The 25,803-nt window shown below is 31.0% G+C and overlaps 2 protein-coding genes across 2 annotated transcripts; one reads left to right on the top strand and one right to left on the bottom strand.

The window, feature by feature from the left end:
- Positions 1-14,374: 14,374 nt before the first annotated feature.
- Positions 14,375-18,365, top strand: LOC109800531 (cationic amino acid transporter 6, chloroplastic). Its single transcript, XM_020361312.3, has 5 exons — positions 14,375-15,034; positions 15,139-15,361; positions 15,828-16,158; positions 16,543-16,771; positions 17,523-18,365. The coding sequence occupies exons 1-5, from the start codon at positions 14,638-14,640 to the stop codon at positions 18,065-18,067; spliced, it is 1,725 nt and encodes a 574-aa protein (XP_020216901.1). The 5' UTR covers positions 14,375-14,637; the 3' UTR covers positions 18,068-18,365.
- Positions 18,366-19,102: 737 nt separating this feature from the next.
- Positions 19,103-25,273, bottom strand: UVH1 (Restriction endonuclease, type II-like superfamily protein). The gene is made up of 9 exons (XM_020361382.3): positions 24,335-25,273; positions 23,115-23,338; positions 22,835-22,920; positions 22,436-22,600; positions 21,342-22,142; positions 21,042-21,152; positions 20,692-20,952; positions 20,090-20,313; positions 19,103-19,548 (listed from the first exon to the last, which is right to left on the bottom strand). The coding sequence occupies exons 1-9, from the start codon at positions 25,201-25,203 to the stop codon at positions 19,338-19,340; spliced, it is 2,952 nt and encodes a 983-aa protein (XP_020216971.1). The 5' UTR covers positions 25,204-25,273; the 3' UTR covers positions 19,103-19,337.
- Between the last annotated feature and the right edge of the window lie 530 nt (positions 25,274-25,803).

Here is a 25,803-nt window from a genome sequence, read left to right as displayed (position 1 = left end):
TCAAAATTTTAATGGATTTTGCAAGACTTTTAAGTCAGGATTTTAATGGATTCTGCAGGACTTTGTGTACTTTGTAGAATTTCATGAATTTTTGACTTACGATAAAAGTTCAAGATTTTTTTTCATACATTCAAATTTAAAAAGAGTAAAAGACAAAAATAATAAAAAAAAACAACAATATATGGATAAATAATAATAATAATTCTTTGTAATATCATGTCCTCCTAAATAACATTCACCAACATATCCATAGCTATACTAGTCTTCCAAACATTAGCGTCTTCTCGCTCTTGCTCTTGAGTTTGAATAATAGGCCCAAAAGTATGATCTTCATTAACCGGCCGGTAATGTTGAAGATGAAGGTTTGTATATTGGTTCAATTAAAATTTCATTAGAATGACATTTTTTACGTTATTAACACAAGTTCTACTTGTGTCGTAAATAAAAATTAAGGTGGTGACTTAAAAATTGTGAATCTTGATTTAAAAATACCAATTATTCTCTCAATCACATTCCTTAAAGATGCATGACAAAAATTGAACAATTCTTTCTCATTCTCAAGGTCATTACCTTGACCTGCAAAATCTCTCATTTTCCCTTTTCTTTCTCTTTTCCCTTTCCTTTATTATTTCCTTGTGAATCTCTAATTTGAATTACTAAAACAACATATGCCAAAAACTAGTTACACAAATAATTATAGATAAGAATACATATTAAATTTATATCACAGCTAATTGTACCTATATAATAAAAAACAATACTATAATGTCGTAAAAGGCTTAACCGCTATATATATACATTATTATTTTTATATTTTAGATATTTAAACATCTATTTATTCAATTAAAAAAATGCTATATGATATAGACAAATATTTTAAACTCAATAATTAAAGGTGCTAGTTAACTATGGTAAAGACCTTTTAAATCTAAATTGATTACAAGGTTTTGAAGATCTATGGTTGATTGTAGAGATCATGATATCAATTTCAACATTTATCTTTCCCCTTTCTTGATGCGTGTTATAAAAAAATTACTACTTAAAAGTTGAAATTTTAAGTATTTTGTGTTAAATATCTATTGAACAAACTCAACTAAATAGAGTAAAATAGAACAAGTCAATTAAAGAGAACGAGAAAAAAATAGAGTAACTCAATGATACTGTCATTTACGTACTAGAATTTCATCAAATAGGAGAATGGAAGGGAATAGTAGTACAATATTATATATCATATGCAATATTACAGAGAAAAAAAATGGAGAAGTCAGAAGCATAGAAAAAAATATAGATGAAAAACTGACTTTAAAATTCTTCAAACACTTTAAAAGTTACTTTAAACAATCCTCCAAAATCTGATGGATTTAGATGAGATTATTTTATGAATTTAGTATTTATAGATACGATAAAAAGTCCTTGAAAATCCCTTTAATACAACAATCTTTAAAATTCTTATATTTTTGTCAAAACATTTAAGTTTCATAATCTTTAATATTATTATCTACTTGCCTCACTCTTTTTTAAAAATTATTTTTCCTCTTAAACGAGTTAAAATATTTATTTTTTATTTAATTTTTTAATTAATTAAAAGTTGAATTTTTATAAAATTATAATTGTGATAACAATGTTAAGTAATATTTTCATAAATAATTAGTATTAAATAAATGATAATTAAAAATTATATTTAATTAATAATTATATATATTATTGATTATATTAATTTTAAATTAAGAAATTAAATTTAACTAAAATATCAATTATAGAAAATAATAAATAGCAAATGAATATTATAAACTATACACAAAAAGGAAAATAATATTTAATTATTTATTATATTAATTTTTATACCAAAATTTTGATGTTCGTTTTAATTAATATTGAGTTGTTTTTATACTATAATGCCAACAAGAGTAATAATTAATTTTTTTGAGTAATTTGAAATTGTATTAAATTAGTTTATATATATATATATATTAATAATTATAATAATGTGTAATTAAGAGATTGAATTTATTTAAAATGTCAGTTATAAAAAATAATTAATAATACGTAATTATTATAAATGAAATAAATATCTATTTATATTTATAAATTATAAATTATGAAACGAGATTAATTTTTGAAAAATGATTAAAAGTAAGTTTGATTGCTAATAATATATTTTATTATAATTTTTGAATTTGGTCTCTAATTTTTAATTTTAATTTAAAGTTTAATTTTGAAAAAAATCATCAAATTTTTTAACAGAATTATCCATAAATCGATCTAAAAAGAGAATTACATAATTGTAAAATGATAATTAATATGTATTTTTTATCTATTATATTTCATGACATTATTTTTTAGCATTATATGTTCATCGTTTATTTTTCATTTGTAGCATCATTTATTATTTTTATATCTGTAATTTCAATTATCTTTTGATTTATTTTATATTTGAGTCACATTTCTTAAACTCAAAAGGTTAAAATTATAACAAAAATCAATGTCTTATCAATCTTCTTCTCCTAATTTGTCACAAACATATACATTTGTTATTTCAATTTTTTTAAATATAATAATTTAATAAAATTTTAATCTCTTTAAAATATAATATATACATTTCTTCAATCTAGTTATTAGTAAAATAGTTTACTATTCTAATAAAAAAAATCTATTTATTATTTTTTAATCAACACTTTTGTTAATAAGATTCATAAGTTAATAATGTTCAAACAAAAAAAAAATAATTATGCAAAATAAATGTTTAATTAAGATTGACATTAAATGAATAATTAAACTTGAGAGTTAACTACACTAAAGAAGTTTAATTTTTCAATTAATTAAAAGTTAGATTTTTACAAAATTATAATTGTATAACAGTTTTAAGTAATATTTTCATTAAAAAAATAGTATTAAATAACTGATAATTAAAAATTATATTTAATTAGTAATTATATATATATATTATTGATTATATTAATTTTAAATTAAGGGACTAAATTTAATTAAAATATCAATTATAGAAAAATAATAAATAGCAAACGAATATTGTAAACTATACACAAAAAATAAAATAATATGTAATTATCGATTATATTAATTTTTATACCAAAATTTTGATCATAGTTTCAATTAGTATTGAGTAATTTGGAATTGTATTAAATTAGTTTGTGTGTATATATATACATTTCTTTACTTGGCCAATGCACAAGCACTACTAGATTTTAATGTATTAGCAACATTTTATTGTTTATATTTGTTAAAATGTTACTAAATTTTAAAATTAAAGTCCCATATCGAATAAAATGAATTTACATGTTATTTTGCAACATTTTTTTGAAAATGTTATTATAATTGCTTCTAAAATCAAAGTCTCACATCGAGTCAAAAAAGTATATTTCTCTTATATCTAATTGTAACCCATAATTAAAGTTTCACATCGAATAGATTAATGACTCATAAAGAGTATATATACTCATATAGTTATACTTAAAATAAATGAAATTTGATATTCTATATATAATTAGTGGTGACTAACTAAAAATGTCTTTCCCTAAAACCTTAAGGAACTCCTAGAAGTTTAGTTTAGGAGACATAAAAATATAATAATTGATAGTAATATTTAAATTAAAATTAATTATTATTTTATAAAGTTATCAAAATTTTGGCAACATCATTAAAATGTTACAAAAAATTATTAAAATGTTACAAAAATACTACTTTGGTAACATTTAAAAAATGTTGTCTAATTATGCAAAAATGTTATTAAAAGTTTTTAGCAACATGGACTATATACAACATTTGATAATATGTTACTAAAACAAATTAGCAACATTTATACATAATTAAGTAACATTTTTTAAATGTTGATAAATACCATTTGTGTTGTAGTGAAGTCAACATCTAGTTATTAGTAATGCACTTTGCATGTTCTAATAAAAAAAGTTCTATTTATTATTTTTATCAACACTTTTGTTAATAAGATTCATAAGTTAATTATGTTCAAAAAAATTATTATGCAAAAAAAAATGTTTAATTAAAGTTGATATTAAATGAATAATTAAGCTCGAGAGTTAACTACACTAAATAAGCTAATAGGCAATATTTTACAAATCAATTTTATAGTGTTAACTTAATCCATGACTTAAGAGTTAATTGTCCTTTAATTTGCCTTCCGTATTATTTCTGGATTTCCCGCTTCTTTTTTTTCGAAGGCTAGAAAAAGGGTGTTATTTCGAGGTGTAACATCCTAAATTTTATACCTTATATTTGAAAATTATTTTTCTATAGTTATTAATTAATAAAAAGGGTTCTTTTTATATATAGAATATTTTAGAAATTTTAATAAATGATTATTATGTATTTTAAATATTTATGAGATTATTAAAGAGATTTTATAATTAAAAATCATAAAATAATACTCCGGGCTCAGAACGGGCCGTTCCCAAAAGTGGAACGGGCCGTTCCAAATTTTTGAAAAGGCTTGTGTTTGTTGGCCCGGAACGGGCCGTTTCAAAAGTGGAACGGGCCGTTCCAAATTTGTAAAAAGACATGTGTGGGTTTTTCCAGAACGGGCAGTTCCCAAAGGGAAACGGGCTGTTCCGAGATTTTAAAAATGCCTAAAAAGTTTTGTTGAAAACGGGTCGTTCCAAGGATGTTCAATGTGTGTAAAAATGGATACCAGAACGGGCCGTTCTAATTTTAGAACGGACCGTTCTGCTTTTTGGAAACGGGTCGTTCTGATTTTAGAACGGGTCGTTCCAGTTGAAAAATTTGTCTATATTTGAAGGTTCCGGAACGGGCCGTTCCGAATTCAGTGCAGGCCGTTCCGGGTGCGTCAGAATGCCTATAAATAGGGGCATCAGGGGTGAAAATTTTATAACTGAGTGAGAAGGTGAAAATCTTAAAGAGAGAGAGAGAGAGAGAGAGAGAGAGAGAGAGAGAGAGAGAAGAGAAAGAAATAGAGGGAAAGAAAGAGAGAATCTAGAGGGGGAGGTTCTGCTCAAGGTTTAGTTCCTGCTTATCCAAGTAAGGGGGAGGAGAACCTTATCTCTTTAAAATTTTATATACTATTATGTATATTTATTTATGTTATTTTTCATGTATATTTATTTAGTGGGGTGTCGTTAACCTCATTTATTTGTTTAACCTATGATTATTTTTATCCATAGTAATTATTAAAGTGTTCATATTTTATATTATTTAATTATTTTATAATGATTGTCATATTTATCTATATCATTGGTACTATTAATATATTCTTTTTACGTAAATATATTTATAATCAACTATGATATAATTGTGATATCTTGGACTCGTTTTATTGTTATTTCTTCACGTATTTATGAAGATGAATATTGTTTTATGGTCATAGAAGATAAAGTTTGAATTATTTGTTGTTGGAGGTTTGACCTTGGGGATTTAAATGAGTAAGAAATAAAGGTGAAATATCTTATTGTTGGTTAAGGTGAAATATCCTTTTATTGGTTGATATTATGATGATACTCATTTATCCTGACTAGTCACTACAAGTATAATTCAAATTTTATTGTATCATGAAAATCTAATATATGATATATATATATATATATATATATTTATATATATATATATATATGTTTAATATTGATTATAAATAATTCTGTATATTCTTTTAAATTATTGTATTTATTGGATAGTGTTCTCACTCCTCTCTTTTCTTTGTTTTTTTTAAATTAAATATATTATAAAATAGATGGATCTACTTGGGATTCCAGATCATTTTCCAGTTGTTATTATCGCTGTCCTACTTGGAAGAAATTGGAATATGGAGACTATTTGATGGATTTATTATAATTTTATTTCTCAATCATATTTCAATTGTAATTTTCTTTCCACTATTAATATAAATATTGTAATAGAAGGGGAAGAAAGAAATAATCTGTAAAACAATACGTTATTGTAAATATTTTAGAACGATATATCATTCACAAAATATTCTTTTTCTTTATCTTCATTAAAAAAATATTAAATAATATAATTATGAAAATATTATATGTAAAAAAAATATATAATTATTATATAAATTGAGCGTTACATTACGGCGTTACACGAGGGAATTGAATTGATTATAATCGTTCTCACCGTTATTTTATTTATTTATTTATTTTAAAATTTTCACTGTGATCAATTGAGTTGTGTTGTTGTAGTACACTAATTTTTTTTATTCGTAAAAATTTCAATAAAGACAACATATTCGAACCTATGACACTGTATAGTAATATGTGTGGCTACAAACGATCGAAGGTCAAAAAGTTTTTTCCTCCAATGATCACGCTACTTAACCATTTTTATTTATGCATTATATGAAAAAAGAAACTTTAATTGGAGGCTGCTCCTTATTAGGATTCATTTACTTACTTACTGTTTCTTAATTCCAATCAATGGAATGATATTTTGTTTCTTAATTCCTTTTTAATTTTAAGACTAATTTGATATTATAATCATTCTACCAATATATATATATTATAAGGGGTGATAATGCAATTAATAATGAAGATTTGTGCGTATATCTCATATCTAAAATATTTTTTAGATAAATTAAATCCTGAATTGGAAATTCAGAGTAAAACATAGACACACTTGTGTCTCCCGTAAAAATTGTAACAATATATGTATTACAATTAGTGTGGTGCAAATACAATTAATGAGTAAAATTAATTCAGTAATTCAGCACCCAATCAATATGCAAATGCCTTGTGAGGTCTCTGCATTATCCTTTTGATCAATTCCCTGCCCTTGAACTTTGGCTTTTCATTTTAATAAATTAATCGGTAAATGGTAATGAAGCAATTAACATAATCATTTCCTACGAAATATGCTTTCTTTTTACTACTTTATTGAACATTAAAACATGAATGTCATGTGAAGGGCATTCTTATTCCTAAGGCATTACTTGAGCACTCGAAAACAATGGCATCATCACTTTTGCTTGGATGCATGAACAATGTGATAGCTTTATGCCTAAAGCACGATGAACACTTAGAGATATTTTTAATTCTTCCTTTGCCTAGTGATAAGAATTCAGAACCTAGTGATTATGCATTAGAGTGGAAAGTTGAGAGAATACACACACATTTCCATTATTAGGGCTTTGCATGGGTTGCTGAAAGGAGCTAGTGTGTGTGTTCTCAGCTTTGCGAGCTATAGTAGCATGAACATGCATACCTCTCCTTAAAGTAATTAATATATTAGTAAAATAAAATAAAATAAAGTTATAATGTGCAATTAAATATTTTGTCGATCATGTTTTCGCTCTATTCTATCCCAGTTTTACAATTTACACTGCAAGCCACTAGCTTGTAGGAATGAGTTTCATGTAATATAATGTTACTTATTAATTAATATAGAGATGACTTTTGTTCAACTCGAGCTTTATAAAGGAGATAATGAAAATATATATATACATAATAACAAGAGTAAATTATGGTATAATGAGTTTGCAATTTCTATTTTGGGTGTAGATCTACAGGAAAACTATTATGGTTCATGAAGAAGGATGAATAAGAAGACAACGCCACCTATGCAATTTGAGAAAAATGGTTTAGGAATAAAGTCAAAAAATTGGCAATTGAGATTCTCTAATAGATGTATTTTTAAAAATAAAAAAAAATTAATTCACTTTTTTTCCTCTCTCAGTTCTTTCTCTCTACTTTTTCAATTAGTATCTTGTCTTTTGTGATGCTAATTATAACACAAAACCAATTAGCATCTTTCTCATATTATATATCTATAAGAGGGCTCTAGAGCAAAGAAAACTGATATAAGAGTAAATTTTATGAGGAAGTATACACAGCCGTGTGTCTATAATCTCAGTATATCTCTATGTTACACAGTCAATTTTATTTTAACTCTAGTGAATTGATCACAAAACTCCATCAAGACTGTTCTAAGACGAGTGAGATTTAAAGAAAAATTTGTTTTTATATGTGAAACTCTTTTTTTAATTAATATATGCGACTTTTTCACTTTATTGAAACTAAAAATAAATATTTTTCTTTTCACATGATGATCGATGTACATAAACACTATTAAGTGTTCCAAAGTGTATAATAATTTAGATGAGCATTTGAGAATTCATAAATAAAAGAAAGAGGGTGACCTGCTGTCTCTCCCCAGTGCAACGTTAACTGCCAATAAGATTGAAAAGTGAAACATAAATTAAATTCCGCTTCCCTACAAGGTGCTTTAAACCGTAAAAACATATACAATTAATTAATTAATTAATTAATTGAATATGCTTACCACTTTCTTTATATTAATAATCACTTTGCATGGCTCTAAATGCATCGGTTTAAAGCTAGTCGTCTAATAATTATTACAAAGATTTTGGGAGGAAAAAGGGCAATTGGGTCGAATACATATATGGATGAGTCAAGCATCAGTAAGACGTCTAGCAAGTGATTATCATAGGTATAAGCTTTATAGATTTATCACTATATATATATATATATATAGTGAATGATTACTTATATCCAATTGATGATAGCAAGATATTGTTCCATAAGAGCAACTTCAATGAGAGTTATTTGTCCTATGAAGCAACTCAAGTCCTGGTTTCTTGTCATTGGAGGACTCTGACGTGGCAACATAAGTTGCTTGAAGAAGAGAGAGAGTTGTTTCCTCAAGCAACCGTTCCTTATCAGATTTTAAGCAGATCTTATTGAACATATTTGAAAACGTTTCAGAAATAATAATGATGAAAATTAATTTCGTATAATATTTATGTATTTATTATTGCTTTATTTTATTTTTAATATCTACTTATTGTGTATTTTTTCTCGTAATTTATTTTCTTTCATTGTAGCGTGATTATCCTTTTTAATAAAAAATTAAACTTGGTTCATAAATAATTAGAAAAAAAATTCTAAAAGTTGAATTTCTTAAAGTTTCTTACCATTAAAGTAAATTTGTGCTTGTGTTAGGATTTTAAATAGGCAAGCGCACCCAAGTCTCTGTAGTATGAATAAAAGGTTGTCGAACCTCAGGAACTTGTGAGATAACTTAGACTTCTATTATATTAATTGATGCTTATAAATTTAAAACTGGAATAGTTACACATATTCAAATTTGATAAAGATGATTTTCCAACTTCAAGAAACCACAGAGTAATTTGATTTAAAGAAAAATAGATATAAGAAACAGTCGGGATTTGATTTCATCAATCTCCCTCCTATGTATTCCTATTGATTCTTTCTAAAGATTCCATTACTCATTGTCATTTAGTTCACTAAATTCATTCAAACCCAATTCCTTGGCATAAGAAATTCTAAGATATTTAACTCAATGAATGATTCCTCACTTTATTCAGTTAAACATCCCGCATTAAGAATCAGAACTTGATACAACTATTAATTTCAAGACCATTCCTGGCTCTCAAAACTAATAGGTGATTCGTTCCAAGTCTGGATTCAGAAACGTTTTCCAACCAAATCCGAAACCTGAGATCAGAGATAAGTGATCAGATTATCAAAGCATTAAGAACAGGACAGAATCACTAACATAAAGTAATGGATGATATATATATATATATGAATCAAAGAGAATACATAGGAGTTTGATGATTACATCTATCCCAACCCTAGAGATTAGCTCTCCATATTACAAGAAATCACCAAATTACAAGTTGAAAGATAGAAGAAGAAGATCATTTGAAGATTCGCGTTCCCACGAGCTCCAGAGTACTCTGTTTTTCTCCTCTCTCTGTTTTCTTTCTCCTTCCGTACAACCTTTTTTCCACTTCTCTCTCTTTCTTTCCTTATATATGAAAACAGAGTAAGCAAGAGAGAGATGAATCCGCTCAGCGCCTTGAAACGGCTGAGCGGATTGGGAGTTCTTCACCATGAAGAAACCTCAATGGCTGAGCGCCTTAGATCCGCTGAGCGCTTTAGAGGCAGAGAGCACCCCTTGTTCCTGGATGAAATCCGCTGAGCGGATGGGAATGGCTGAGCGGATTGGAGGCAGAGAGCATTCCTTCTCCTCCAGGGGCCAATCCGCTGGGCGCTTCAGAATGGCTGAGCGCCTTCAGTTTGGGAAGTTCTCTGACTTGAATCCGCTGAGCGCTTCAGAATGGCTGAGCCATTCTTCTCCAGGTTTCAAAATCTACAAAATAAGCACCAATTTGGATCAAAGGCTTCCTATTCTCTATACTAACATTAATCAAAAGCACCTCTTTTATTCTAAGCATATATAGATCAAAATAATATCAATATGTACACAAAATGTGTTAGATAAGTGTCTCAAGTGAGTATTAAATCAAACTAATTAGACACTTATCAGCTTGAGTTGCTTAATGCTGATATGGCACACTAAGGACCACTTTTTTCATTTTTCAATGCATGAAGCAACTCAAATGAGTTGCTTCCATTGGAGATGTCCTAAGAGCAACGGAAGTTGCTTGTCCCATGAAGCAACTCGAATCTCAGTTTCTTGTCATTGGAAGACTCTGACGTGGCAACATGAGTTGCTTGAAGAAGAGAGAGTTGTTTTCTCAAGCAACCGTTCCTTACCAAATTTCAAGCAGATTTTATTGAACATATTTGGGAACGTTCAGAAATAATAATGATGAAAATTAATTTCGTATAATGTTTATGTATTTATTATTGTTTTATTTTATTTTTAATATACTTATTCTGTATTTTTTCTTGTAATTTATTAGTGTAATTATCTTTTTTAATAAAAATTTAAATTTGGTTCATAAATAATTAGAAAAAAAATTCTAAAAGTTGAATTTCTTAAAGTTTCTTACCATTAGAGTAAATTTGTGTTTGAATTGCTTAATGTTGACATGACACATTGGAGACATTTATTTCATTTTTCAATGCATAAAGCAACTCAAATGAGTTGCTTCCATTGGAGATGTTCCTGATATTTTGTTTCATCATATGTCATTTTAAAAAATCAAGAAAGTATTGATTATTTTTCTTTATTTAATTTAAGAGTTATGATTACATTTTATACTTTTTAAAAAGGTGACTTTTGTCAAAGAAAATCACCATTTATTTTAATTTTACTTAAAAAATATTATATAGTAACACATCTAATAGTAACACAATACTTAATACTAAAAATTATTTTTACTTATATAAATAAAATATATATTGATATATTATTAAAAAAATATAGATATAAACTATAGTAACATATAATACATGTTATTGAATTTTATTTAAAATCAATACTAAAATTATGTATAGATAAATAGTATTTATAATGACTTTTTTGTATGTCATAACATTTTTTTGTAGTATTTATATAATTAAATTTTATTTTTTAAAAGATTTAAATATCTTAAAAGATAAATAATTCGAGAGACAAACTAAAGAGTATTTATATATTTTCATATGAAATAATGACATCATCACAAGCATTGACAGCAGAATCCTTTAATTTGTAGTACTTACCAAAATAAGAGGGTGGAGCTAACTATTTTAAATGATCAATAAAGCTGTTACTTTTTCTTGCTTGCAGTGAATTTCATTTAGAGGGCTTCTTTCCGATCGATAGTGTGTTTAAATTGTCTCAACTACTTGAGAAAGTTTCCCTTTTAAAATTTTCAGGCACGACCATATTTTTCCCATGATCTTTTGGATGCTGAAATGTAAATTTTTTTTTGTTAGATGTCATGTCATGTTCCATATTGCGATTGGAGTGATCATCATTGAAGGGAATGAAAGCTTGATGCAGAATTAGATTAATTGGAGCGTTCATAGCAATGTGAATGTTCGTTATCTTGTTCTACAGCATACAAACCTCTACCTTGTCATCCTCATGATGTCAATTTGTGCCAATCTTTTAGTGATTAGATAACCACTAATTAAACCAAGGACAAACTATACGGTCCAGAACCTTCTCAAAATTGTCAAGTTCTAAAATATCCCCCGAAAATTATCAAACACTTTGGATTTCCTCGTATTCATCTCAGTCAATTATTATGCGACACAATTAAATGTTTTTAGTTTTAAAAACAAAATTAATAAAATTTAATTAACCGTCAGCACGAAAGTTTGATCAAATTATAATAGTTTAAAATTCTTAAGAGAGTAAGATCGAGCTTAATTCAATTTTATAAATTGATTAATACAAAAAGTAAAGAAACTTTACAAATTGATTTGTATGTTAGGTGAGAATTATTATTATTTATATGCTTTATTTTAATCATATTAATAGTTTATTAGAGATCTATAATATATATATATATATATAGAATAATAGTTTTTTTTTTGTGTAAATGAATTTGAAATGATTAATATTGGGATACAAATAACCTCTTATATCGTTAAAAAAAAAAAAAGAAATTAATGAACATATTTTATTCATTATAGACCTTTTAAATAATGATTAAAAATAAAATTGTGATAGTTTAGATTTAAAATAAACACTTTTTTATTAATGTAAATTTTGTATGCAAATGTATAACATTTTTATTGATAAAAATATATTTCTCATAAGAGTACAAAATATAACCTTAGTGCTAAGGACTACGAGGTATCTATTAGACACAAGAGACTTTGGAATTCTAACATATCTCAAATTATACACTCAATTTGAGAGTAAGATTTACACTACACCAATATTGACCTTAACCTTTTCATTATCAAGTAGGTCAATTTTTTCCCTTTGAAAAAGAAAAAGGCACAAAATAATCTTGCTTGATTGGGACTTGCGTAAAAACAATTTTTAACTATAACTGCCAACTGCTATAACGAATTTTCATTGATCTTATTTCTTTTGTGAGGAAGTTATATTATGTGTTCTAAGCTTGGTAGTCCAATTTGGATATACATGGACTGGTTGGTTGAACCAGCCGAACTTCAAGACAAGCATGCATCAAGCTTTTTGCTAAAGTTCCCTAGGTCGTATGCCCTAAACTTTTTAAATAGTATCACAGAATTTCGTATAGGGTAAGCAACTAAGCAACTAATATAAGGGCACACATTAGGACATAAATTCTGGCTAAAGTTTCATATGCCATCAACTTCACGAGAGTACTAGCTATATATCTCAGAATTCCGTATGGGCTAGGTAAGTTATATGGCATAGTGGGACATAAATATCCTAAACCTTATATCCTCAATATGTAGATACATGCAAATCATTTCCGATCTATGTAATGACTAATGACGCACAAACATTATTAATAATCATGTTGGGACGTCAAATGCCAATTATAACCACCACTCTGATTCGGCTAAACTTTAAAAAATAATATTTTCCTTTTTGCAAAAATTGAAACAGGATTTAGGAATGACACATATACTAGTCTAAATGTGTTTGCGTTCACATTTTCCTGGTTCTCTTCCCTCTCCATCCAAAGAAAAAGGTATAAGAAGATGAACCTTAAAAGGTGGTGTTGTATAAACTTGAGCATCATTTTTGGATTGATCATGTGGGAAATATTGCAAGCCTACTAAATTGTTTAAACAGAATGATTCGAACTGACCCTTGTTTCGTTTTCCTAATTAATAGATATATTATGCTAGTTCCAACTTAATTACTACCGCAATGTGATGTTCTGAATAAAGAATCAAGTCAAATTATTCTTATGTTAGTGAAGAAATCTTTCTTTTGTTTTGTGGATGCTTGTCTCATCTTATCATAGGTTCATGTCCAGGGTTAAATTAAAAATTCAAAAGATTGGGTCAAAGCTCTCACAGTGATATTCCTCTTCAAAGTTATTTTTTTTAATATATAGTTCTTGTGCCATTTCCATACCATAGGTTATTTTAGTTAATTATTCTGTCATTTTCGATTGCATACTTTCATCAATAAAAATTCAATGCAGGTCTTGTGCTCTTCAAGTAACAATAGTAACTAGCTATATGCCTGAGGATGGGATTGAGAGTAAAGGGGGTTGGAATCATATTCAAAATACTAAATTCAATTTGATATCTTTTAAAATTGGAGAAAATAAATTTAAAGGTCGGATTTATAACTTTTGATTCATATTAATAAAATTCAATCTATTTTAAACGACACCTTACCAAACTTATAATGAGACTATATTTGATTGATGGAATGGAATAACATTAATTGTCATGCAAAAACAATACTTTTCAAGTTATTTGAATTGTTTAAAATAGGAGGAAATATAATCAAACATAAAAATTGTTACATCCGAATTAATCTAATACCTATAAAATCCTTCCGCCACTATACCACATGGGATGGAATTAATCTATTGTTTAATAATCTCTTTGTCATTCTCACTTACTTCCTAAATAATAAAATAATTTTTCTTCTATTTTCTTTTATCATAATATATATAAATAAAAGTGGTGTAATAATTTCATTTCATTCATTATTAATATCTAAGAAGTTATTTCAACTTAAGTAGTAATCTGTAGTTCAAATTCTTAATATATAACTGTATTAAATACTTAAAAAGAGAATTTTACCTATTCATCTCAAATCAAATAAAATTGTCTTAGTTAAGAATATATGAAGTGAAGAAAAAATAAAATATCCAAAAGGTCTAAAGGACTAGTATGTACTTTCAAAAAAGACTAAGGTTATGGGACATTACTCAAAAAACCAATGTTCCCCCCCTCCCAAATGCATATTTAAAACCTTCAATCCACTCCTCGCTGAAGCCAAGAAACTCGGTGCTTATACACAACAATGGCTAACAATAACATCCAAACTGCAACCAACAACTTGACAACTTTAACAGGTTATTTCCATTCCCTTTCCCAAACTCCTCAAAGACTGAAAAAGAGAATGTTAGCCACATGGACCCCGGACCAGGAACTGAACCAAGTGAGGCAAAGGTCTGGGGCAGACATGAAGAGGAATCTCAAGTGGTATGATTTGGTAGCTCTTGGACTAGGAGGAATGCTAGGTGTTGGTGTCTTTGTCACAACTGGTTCTGTAGCACATCACCAATCTGGTCCTTCAGTTTTCATATCCTATATTATTGCTGGACTATCAGCTCTTCTCTCATCTTTGTGTTACACTGAATTTGCTGTTCAAGTGCCAGTAGCAGGAGGAGCTTTCAGTTATTTAAGATTAACCTTTGGTACAAAAAAGATTTTTTATTTTATTTTTAACATGACTATCTTACAAGTCATTGATTGAATTTCATTTGTTTATTATGTCTTAGTCTTTTTATGGATGATGTAGGAGAGTTTGTGGGGTATTTTGCTGGGGCAAATATACTAATGGAGTATGTGTTCTCTAATGCTGCTGTATCAAGGAGTTTCACGGAGTATTTGAGCTTTGCATTTGGAGCAAATGATCCAAACGTGTGGAGAGTGGAAGTTCATGGATTGCCAAAGAACTATAACATGTTGGATTTCCCAGCTGTGTCACTTATTCTTCTTCTCACTCTCTGCTTGTGTCATAGGTTTGATTTTTCTCACTTTTGTTAGCTTGGTGATCAAGTTTTCATTGGATAAACTATTTAATATTTTAACATATTATTTTGTCTTGTCCAAAATATATATATATATATATATATATATATATTAGTTTTTTTCTTAAAATTCTTTTTTATCAAACAGTTGAGCCGTTCTGAACACTATTGACTAGATTTAGCTTATGTTTGAATAAGTTTTTAAAAAATAATCATAAAAGAAGAAAATAAGAAGTTAAGTACAAATTAATCTATAAAACTTTTTCATTAAATTCTTCAAAATTTAATTTTAAAATATGTATAAGTTAATTTTAATTATAAGAAATATAATTTATTTTACTTTCTTATTTTCTTCTCTCTTAAGTATTTATTAAAAAGAATTCCAAAATGACTTAGTGGATTCTGAAACGGCATTAGTTTTGTTTTATTCTTATATTATTTTTTTGGTTGATTGCAGTACCAAGGAAAGCTCCTTATTGAACCTGATCATGACAGTGTTCCATGTGATTTTCTTTGGATTTATCATAGTGGCTTGTTTTTGCAATGGAAGTGCCAAAAACTTGGTCAGTCCCAACGGACTAGCACCTTTTGGTGTGAGAGGTGTTGTAGATGGAGCAGCTAAAGTCTACTTCAGCTATATCGGCTATGACTCGGCTTCAACCTTAGCAGAGGAGATCAAAGATCCTTCTAAGAGCCTTCCTATTGGAATCATGGGTTCAGTACTCATAACCACCATGCTTTATTGCCTAATGGCTCTATCTTTGTGTATGATAACTCCTTACAACAAGGTTAGTTTATATTATATTCCGTAAAATTGTAAACAACTCATTTATGTTTTTAAAGTTTACAGCAATCTTCCTTCTAAGGAGTCTGAATATAATTTTTTTAAACAATTAAAGAATGTTAATATAATATTTAAGGAGTGTTATAATAAGATTTTCTATAGTGATAAAAAAAGTAAGGGAATGTAAATATGATATTTCACAAAACCTCAAGAAATATTTATATAATTTACTCCAATTAGTATCCGAGACAACGATTCCCATTAATATTCTTAGAGTTAAGCCTGAAATGTTTTTGGATATAAATTTATGCATCATATAAATGTCAGTTTGTTTGGTAGTGGGTAGTGATAAGTGAGAAAGCAATTATTGGTGTGACTTTATGAACAGATATCAGATAAAGCGTCGTTTTCAATCGCTTTTGGAAAGATAGGATGGATGTGGGAGAGCAATGTGGTTGGGGCAGGTGCAAGTTTGGGCATAGTGGCTTCTCTCTTGGTTGCGATGCTAGGGCAAGCTAGATACCTTTGTGTTATTGGAAGGGCAAGACTAGTGCCCTCTTCGTTAGCCAAAGTGCATCCTTCCACAGGCACCCCTTTAAATGCCACACTCTTTTTGGGTAATCATTTTCTAATCTATTTCTTCTAATTAATTAACCAAACAATCAACATTAATTTCTCCATTTTTTTTCTCCTTTTTGCTTCCTCTCATTGCTACTGTTAACTTGACAATCAGCATTTATAACCGAGTTTTACTTGCTAACAATAAGGTGTTATTTTTACTTGTATATTGTATCCCAGTTAAATAAGACATACTAAATAATTATTTGCAAATTGCAACAATAGTTATCCTCTCATCATGCTCACGCTTTTCAAAAAGGATTGAATGTCACCTAGAGGCTAATGGATAAAATTAAGTGACGCAAAATATACTATTTGACGTCCTTATAAAGCAGTTGCTTGAAAAGATACAATTTCTTCACAAAAAAACATGTAATTATATTCATTTCATAAAAACTTTTGTACTTTGATATGTCGGTGTAAATTTAAATTACATTTTGTTTTTAGTTTTTACGATATTGCAATGATCAATAAAACACAATCCTAGCAACTATTATCTTACCCTATTTTGTTCCGATAAAATTTTCAATGTACTTTTAAAGCAACTTATAAAACTTAAAAATAAAAAAAACTGTTTTCAATTAAAAAAAACAATATTTCAAAATAGTACTTAAAAATTACAATAATAGCAATTTTGAGAATTATTTTGATTGAGTTGAATAGAAGGAATTAATTGGTCCAGAAAAAAAATACTTGTTAAGTTAAAATTATGTTAGAAACCACAAATATTTTAATTTTATTTTTTTGCAGGAGTTTGCACAGCATTCATTGCACTTTTTACTGAGCTTGACATTATAATCGAGTTGGTGAACATCGGAACGCTCTTGGTGTTCTACTTGGTGGCCAATGCTCTTATATACCGTCGATATGTAATCAGTGGCCACACCCCACCTTTGTATACTCTGTTGTTTCTATCTCTCTTTTCACTTAGTGCTCTAGGCTTCTCCCTTTCATGGAAATTCAATCAGCAAGAGTGGGGTCTCCCACTCTTTGGTGGGCTCATGATCACCATCACAGCTTTTTACCACCATAAGGTGCCTCATGCCGATGCTGATACTGATTGGCGTGTCCCATTCATGCCCTGGCCACCTGCCCTCTCCATCTTTCTCAATGTTTTCCTTATCACCACTCTAAAGCTCCTCTCTTTTCAAAGGTTTGCTGTGTGGGCATGTTTCATTACCCTCTTCTATGTCCTCTATGGTGTTCATTCCACTTACCAAGCAGATGAATTCGAGATAGTGAATTCAAGCTTACCCAACCTACAAACTAATAAGGTACAAGTTCAGGTGCTATAGTTGAGGCAGCTGAGTTTATGAATGTTTGGAATCCCAAGAAGTAAGAAATCACGTTTGAAATGTGCAAGTACAACAGCTGCTTAATAAATGTGAAAAACATCCGGGAAGTGGAATCATACACGCTATTTGTGTGCTGATTTAATTCTAACTCTTCTCCCTTTATTGCCTCCAAACAACACTACTACACTAGTATTAGTCCAACTTACCAAAAATATTGTAAAGACTGAATGAGATTAATATGCTGTATACATGTATCTTATGTGATATAGAAAGAATGAGAGAATCGATTTTCTAAAGATATGTTGCACAGTCCCTTCTTGATTCAAGCTCTTCAAGAAATTAACAATATTATTCTTTAGAAGTGGTGAAACATTTCTATCATTGTATCTTTTCGGCGGCATATATGATACATGGGTCTGTATAGTCAAATTCAGGCCGATTCGCTTTGGGTTAAGACAATTTGGACATGCCAATGCACACATCAATGTCACTTCTGCTTCCTGTGTGATAATGCCAAAGCAACCAGCCTCATGGAATTGGACATGGACCATGGTGGACTGAACACTCGCTGTCAGGCTCCGATTTAATAGTCAGCCTATTAAATCTAACATTGAGGTTAAACTCATCTCTTACTCAGTCCAACAAAAAAAAAACATCGAGGTTAAATATTTTTTTATAAATTAATTTTAAAATAGCAGATTGACTGGAAAATTGGCAATTACTATACATTCATCCAACTAAATTTCAGTCTAGACAAGGTTGGGCTGAAATTTATACTAGAATTTTTAAGGAGTGTCTCGAACTTCGTAACAAGTTAGTTGAGTTTGCCATCAAATCTGATCCAATTCGTATTGTTTTTTTACAAATTTTAATTCATAAAAATTATCTTTTTTCCATTTTAAAATACTCGTAAACCTGTCTTATACATAGTAAATAAAATAACCACGGATATTTTTGTTGGGCATCCGGGAAAGAAAGGGGATAATAAGCCTCGCAGCTCGTATCAAAAACAAAACCATCAGATACAAACATGAATTGAAAAATAATAATAAGAAGAACACAATTAAAAAAGAAAAAAATGAAGTAATACAATATTGTAAAGTTACAACAGAATGAACCACGAGAAAGGGAAATATTAAATAACTCAATGGCCCGTTTTCCGATTTCCAACAATGGAATGCCCCCATAACCCAATGATGTAGAATAGAAAAAATAGACGACTTGAATAAATTGATAGTACCTTTTCTACAAATGAATTATCCTGATTACCTCACAACAAAGTCGGGTATTTAGCATCTAAAAAGTCTCTAAGAGTCCGAGCAGCTTTATGACCACCCATTAATTCTGCTAGCTTCTCTACAGGAAGAAGTGCAAGTTCTGCCAAGCTCTTGCACCCATCCATTATGGCCCTGTAGTTTGAGTCTGTAACACCTGGAAGTCGTCTTAGAAACTCCACAGCCGATGTATTGTAATTTTCAGCCCTGTGGCAGCAAGAAAACACAAATTTTTCATACAACACTTCATACAAAATCAGTAATGACACAAATAGATACCAAACACTCTGAATGAATCGGAGCTCTTCCACTCTAAAATTAATATAGTAATGCAGAGTCCGTGCATGTTTTTTATAGGCAAGGAAAGGAGCATGTTCAGACATGGCAATGCTATTGCTAATTATTTAATAGCAATTCTAATTAAAGTAAAAATGTCTTAATTAATATATGCCCACACCACGAATCAATATTTGCCATTTTATCCTGGATAAGAGCTTTTCATTCCAGGTTCGTTGACCACTTATTGCCATTTTAATTCATAGATCAATATCATTTTAGACTTGAAGGCTGGAGGTGCGCCTGCATGCCTTGTAAACTATGGGAGAAACAACTCATTATGTTCCGTACAGTTACAACAATTTATATGCAGGGGACCCACGTGATCCACTTCCTGTAAAGCACATGTTTTCACCTCATCCTTGGAAGCAGAAAGCTACTTTCAAGTTTAAACTATGAAAAAACAACTTACCTCGCATCATTTTCCACAATTCCCTCTTCTGAGGGGACACCCACTCTGATTGCTTTTGTTTCATCTGGCTCATCTTGATTTGCCTTCAGTGAAGCAAATATTTCAGCAGTAGCATGCAAACTTCGAGACCAGATTATTCGTAGTCGGGGGAAGTGTAGAGCAAGCAAAGACAACTTTGATATAACGCTATTTGGGGTCACATCATCACCAATATCACTAGCAGACTGCATAAGATATCCATGAAAGGTTTAATGCCATCCACAATATCAAAAAACAAAATGCAAATCTGTTAGTGCTAAACCTTATGCCATGCAATTCAATAAATATGATATTTGAATAATCATTTCTATCAAAGCAGAAAAAACAATACTTTCTATCAGCTCAGCCAAGTCGTTTTAAATGTGAAGCCGTGAAGCCCAAGAATTTATACTAATTTGGACCAAAATAAGCTCTCCCCCTCATCTAGACATGCCAATGCCATTAATAATAATAGTAGTAGTTTCTTAGAAATGGGCTGCAGGAGGAGGGGGAGAAGTAGAGTAGTGGAAGAACAAGAAAAGATATAGATGAAAAGAAGAGATAAAGTATTGTGGTCAACAAACCTGGAACGAGAAGCTCTTATCCTGTGAAAACTCGATCAAGAGCACAGGTATTCTGTAATATCGTACCATTGTCTCCACCTGGTGGTATAGACGACCTGACGTGAAGCTCATAAAGAGATCTTGAATACTTTTTCTTTCCACACAAATTAATGGTGATAGGATATAGTCACCAACTTCTAGGGTCACTGGAATGATGCGCATTCCCTTCTGATGAAGCACATTTGGAAGGCTGCTCATGAACTCCCGCATGTCAACAATAACCTGAAATGTTGAAATACCCAGACTATAAATTCTCTCGTAAGTGTATGCATCAAAGATCAACACTTTATGCATAAGAAAATATCATAAACCTGCATTTCTTTATCAGCCTCCTTTCTCCCACCTGCTTTTCTGGTTACTGAGTTTTGAGGAGTATTTAAATCTGACTCTAAAGAAGAATTCGATCCTAAACAATGCCCACTCTGATCAACAGCAGGGTAAATGCACCACAATAAGAGCAAAAAAAAAAAAAAAAAAAATGAAATCAATTAAATGAGTACTTGACTCCATCTTGTTCTACTGAAGGCAACAATGTTGAAAACAAACGACACATGAAGCAACCAACAACATAAAGAGAAACAAGAAGGAAAGAAAAAAGCGGTCAAACAAACCTGGTCAACTGGAATCATCATCATAGACTTTTGCCTAATTAAAGATTCAAATGCTCCATTCTCTCTACGTATACTAGCCTCAAACTTCTGAACCTCAGTTGATTCTTCATAGAAAAGAAAATATACTTTCAACCTTTTTGAAGGATTCTCAGCTTTGTAGACTTCGATTTCCCTAACAAAGGTCATGTCTGGATGGTAAACAATGACTATAGAGGGCTTTAATATATCTAGTATAGGCTGATCACTTTCTAGAGCATAAAAATGCACTGGTGGTAGTGGCTTCCCGTTACTTGCTGCAGCATCAGGATTAGTATGCCTTCGAAGAACTATGTTTTCCACAGATGTCCCGTCCTTCATGGTTTCACAAAATCTACCAGCATTAGTCTCATCTACATCGATTTTATTTTTTGAATCAGACATCCTAATTTTATCACTTGTTGATTCCTCTTTATCACTGTTCTGAACTCCAGAACCATCAAGAACAGCTGCACGATTTCTAACCCCCACTTTTCTCTTTCTTTTAGCATGACCCTGTCCACCAACATCAGGCTGAGGGGTATCCTCAACAACATTATCATTTTGAGCTAGATTTTTTAGTTTTGATGCTGCTGCTAAAAGTGCATCATGCTCCTGCTTACTAATGCTGGTGGTTTCTGAATTCTGTGCAGGTGTTATGGGAGTAACTCCATCAAGAATGCCAAAACCTTTGGGTTTGGGATCCTTAGGCTTCTTTTTCTTATGCACTATGTCACGCAGTTGAACTTTGTTTAGTAAGTACTTCTTCCATTCTTCATGCATGACCTTCACAAAAAAATAAAATAAATAAACAGGATACAAAAGTCAGTTTCTTCAAATTTTGTTGACTATCAACCAACAGAAATTATAAAAAGAAATCTAGACCTGAAAACCTCCATCATAATCACAAAAATAAACCTTCAAGCTAGCTAATGAGAGACAATGAGTTATTAGACCATATAAATTTTATTACTATAACCAATTAAACCAAGTGAAGAACATAGTAGAAATAGTGACAGCAACATTCAGATTACACTTTATAAGGCAACCTATCACAAGAAAAGTGGAGGGATAAAAACCTTTTTTGGACCATTCATGATGAATTCTTCTAGTTGCAAGCACGACCTTTCATCTTTACATGCCACTAATACAATGCCATTATCAGTGTCTTCACCTTCAGCCAATACTTCTTCCCTCAACATACCTTGTTTTTGTCTTTCCTCCTCTACTTCCTCAAGAACCTCCTATAACGATAATGAAATCAAGTTTCAGCCCAAACTATCCAACATTCATGATCAAATTCAACTTTTTTTTTGGTTCAAAACTCTCTTCAGGCCATCCAATCATGAAACAACAAATAGACTAAACACATTTGAATTGAAACAATGCAAAAATTAATGTCTGTCAATCTCACATATCAAATCCAATAAGAGGAACATAGCCCAGAGACTTTCTAGAATTGGAACTCACTGACTCACACGTAAGACCTTCCACTTTGGTGCTTCTTCCAAGACTTCCTCCAGAATTAAGCCAGCATTTGAACTAGATGATGAAGTACCATCAACTGTTACACAAGCATATATAAAATAAAAATTAAGCTGACAAAAATGTCATCCCTACCCTTGGCATGCCACATCTCATATTTAATCTCCCCCGCTATTTTTTAATTTTAATTTTCTATAGAATTAATCAACATAAAGGGTCAAGACCCATGCCAGAATAAAGCACACCGTACAAAACATAGTAATAATCTCTTACCTTCTTCAATGTTTTTGTCATCACCCTTAGTTTTTCTCTTTTTGTTTTTGACACCCTTACTCGATTCATTAAATTTCACACCATCCAACCTCACAAGATGAAAAACACGCTTCTTTGCATAGTCAAATATCTTATAGCTCGCCTCTGCAAATATCCAAACAGACCGAAAACTCTCTGAAACTCTCAGTGTATCCAAATATTTCAAGTAAGTTACTGCATCATACCTATCAAGAGGAAGCCACACATAATCAGTCCCTAATCCCTATCATACACACTACATTCTTCAGCTGTACAATTTAAATCTAAATCCAACAAACAACTTAGGTTACTACTCAAGCTACAAAAACCATTAACAATATCACAATTAAAATGTCACAAGTGTAGTACCCAAATACCAAGGCATTTTATCATCACACCACACTATTTGAAAACCAAACTGAATATGAAAATTTATTAACATACACCTACTTTCTCTTATATCTCTTTTCTACCCTAATTTCTTTCTAAAACCATCACTTATCAGTTATCACATCTGTCATTTTGTTTTCTCTATCTTTCTATTTTTCTCCTTTTCACCTACATATACCCCAAAATGAGGCGTACACCCCACAATGAGGTATATGTTTATCATCTGAGGTATGTTTGGTGCTTGTTGTACACATTTCATCACTTGCCGCATTAAGAACCTTATGCACTAAGTGATGAAGCCTATTCAACAAGCACTCAACATATATAAAGTTCATCTCTTCTACAGTCTTCTTTTCTTCAGCAACTAAAAAATAGAGGGAAGTATTTGGCGTGAATCTCGTGGAGTTTTGTATGGTGAAAATTCTGCAAGGCTTCTAACTAAATCTACTTTACATTCTCCATCACATCATATTACTTATCACATTTGTCACTTTCTCTCTCTTCCTTTCACCCAAGTGTACCCCAAAATGAGGTGTGTGTTAATCATAGATTCAGTTCATGCAGAGTGAAGAGGTGAGTACACTCACAATTGTTAAAAAATCAATGATCGAGAATTCTAATAAAATCAAAATACATGTATAATAAAATCTAAAATTAATTATACTATTCTATTATTATTGTACTTTATTCTCTAAATTGAAATGCATCCTCTTTACAGGAGCCAAAGCTGATAATTATAATTCATAACTCATTTAATATTTATTATAGTTTCTTCATATCTAAAAACATGAATAACGCACGAAATGCAAGACCTGACAAGATAATCCAACAGCTTCCTCAAAGTCTTGAGGTCGGAGACGAGCTGCTTAGTCTTCTTCCCCAAAGTGTGCCAAATCGGATCCAACTGTCTCCGCACAATCTCATCAAACGACTTGAACAACCCGTTCTCCAGCGTCAAATCCTCCACGTCAACCTTGTTCGTCTTCCTCATCTCCTTCAGGCACGCGTCCATGACCTCCACAATGGCCTTCTGAATCCCCACCATGTACTTGCTCATCGGAACCCTAATATCCACCACCTCCGGCGGGTCCCTCTCCAGCTCCTGCGACACGTACACCTGAAACCGCGGCCACAGGTGCAGCCTCCGCACGTGCAGGCACTTCATCGTCCTCTCCGCCTTCGCGAACCCCGACACCATCGCGTGCGGCCGGTCGGAGAACGCCCGCACATACGCGCCGCGGTTGAGCGACCGGAAAATCCGGACGATGAAGGCCTCGGTCGAAGTCTCCGAGAGCGAGTGCGCGCTGAGGATGAAGATCCCGGCGATCTTCGAGGTCGGTAGCTTGTTCGTCAAGAGATCGACGACGAGGATCCGCGGCGTGATGAAGAAGGCGTTTCCGGAGGTGTAGAGCGCGTGGCGGTGGTGCGCGGCGAGGTCGGCGGTGATTTCGGCGGGAATTTGGTTGAATTGAGGGTTTAGGGTTTTGAGGTGGAAGTTGATTTTGGATTTGAGCGAAGCGGAGGATGGAGAGAGGATGAGGAGAGTGCCTTGGGAGGAGGAGTGGAGAAGTAGGAGAGAGGAGACGAGTTTGGAGAGAGAGAGGCCGGAGGAGAGAACGACGAGGCCGCCATTGGAGTCTTCTAGAAGCTCTGTGATTATGTGTTCGTGGAATTGAACCATTTGGAGCACTGTGTGCGAAAACCAGGGAAGGGTTTGCGCGCGGTGAAAGTTCAACTCCCAACTGTCTCTGTTTTCGAGAATCAACTACTTGCATTACGAGTGGCGACACTGGACCTCTTCATTTGGGCTGGCCCATTTGTTGAGCTATTGGGTTGGGGGCCATGCTATGTGCATCTTTTTAACTCTTCACACCTTCACTGTTTTTTTTCTTCTAATGATATATACACCCCCTTTTTTTATAAGTACACTTTTTTTTTAAATTCTAAAATATTCATAATTTTTTTATTTTTAAAATTTTTAATTTTACATCTCTAACTTTCAATTTACAATTTTTTCTTTTCACACACCTCCTTCCTTCTCTTTTCCAGTTTTCACATGTAATATCTTGTCTTTCTTTAATTTCTCACCTATTTTAAGTGGGTAGTTTTAGTTATCTCAATTTTTATATTACTCTTTATTTTCTCACCTTTTTCACTTTTTCACATGCACCCAAATCATAGAACTGGTAAGCGACAACATTGTAGATACGTGTAGTTTCCTCAACAGTTTCTATCAAACTAGATACACATTTTTTCTTTCGCCACTTCCTTTCTTTTCATC

Source organism: Cajanus cajan, chromosome 11 (genome assembly GCF_000230855.2).
Source record: "Cajanus cajan strain Asha chromosome 11, NIPB_CcT2T_4, whole genome shotgun sequence".
NCBI classification, from domain to species: Eukaryota; Viridiplantae; Streptophyta; class Magnoliopsida; order Fabales; family Fabaceae; genus Cajanus; species Cajanus cajan.
This window is presented reverse-complemented; position numbering and strand designations above follow the sequence as displayed.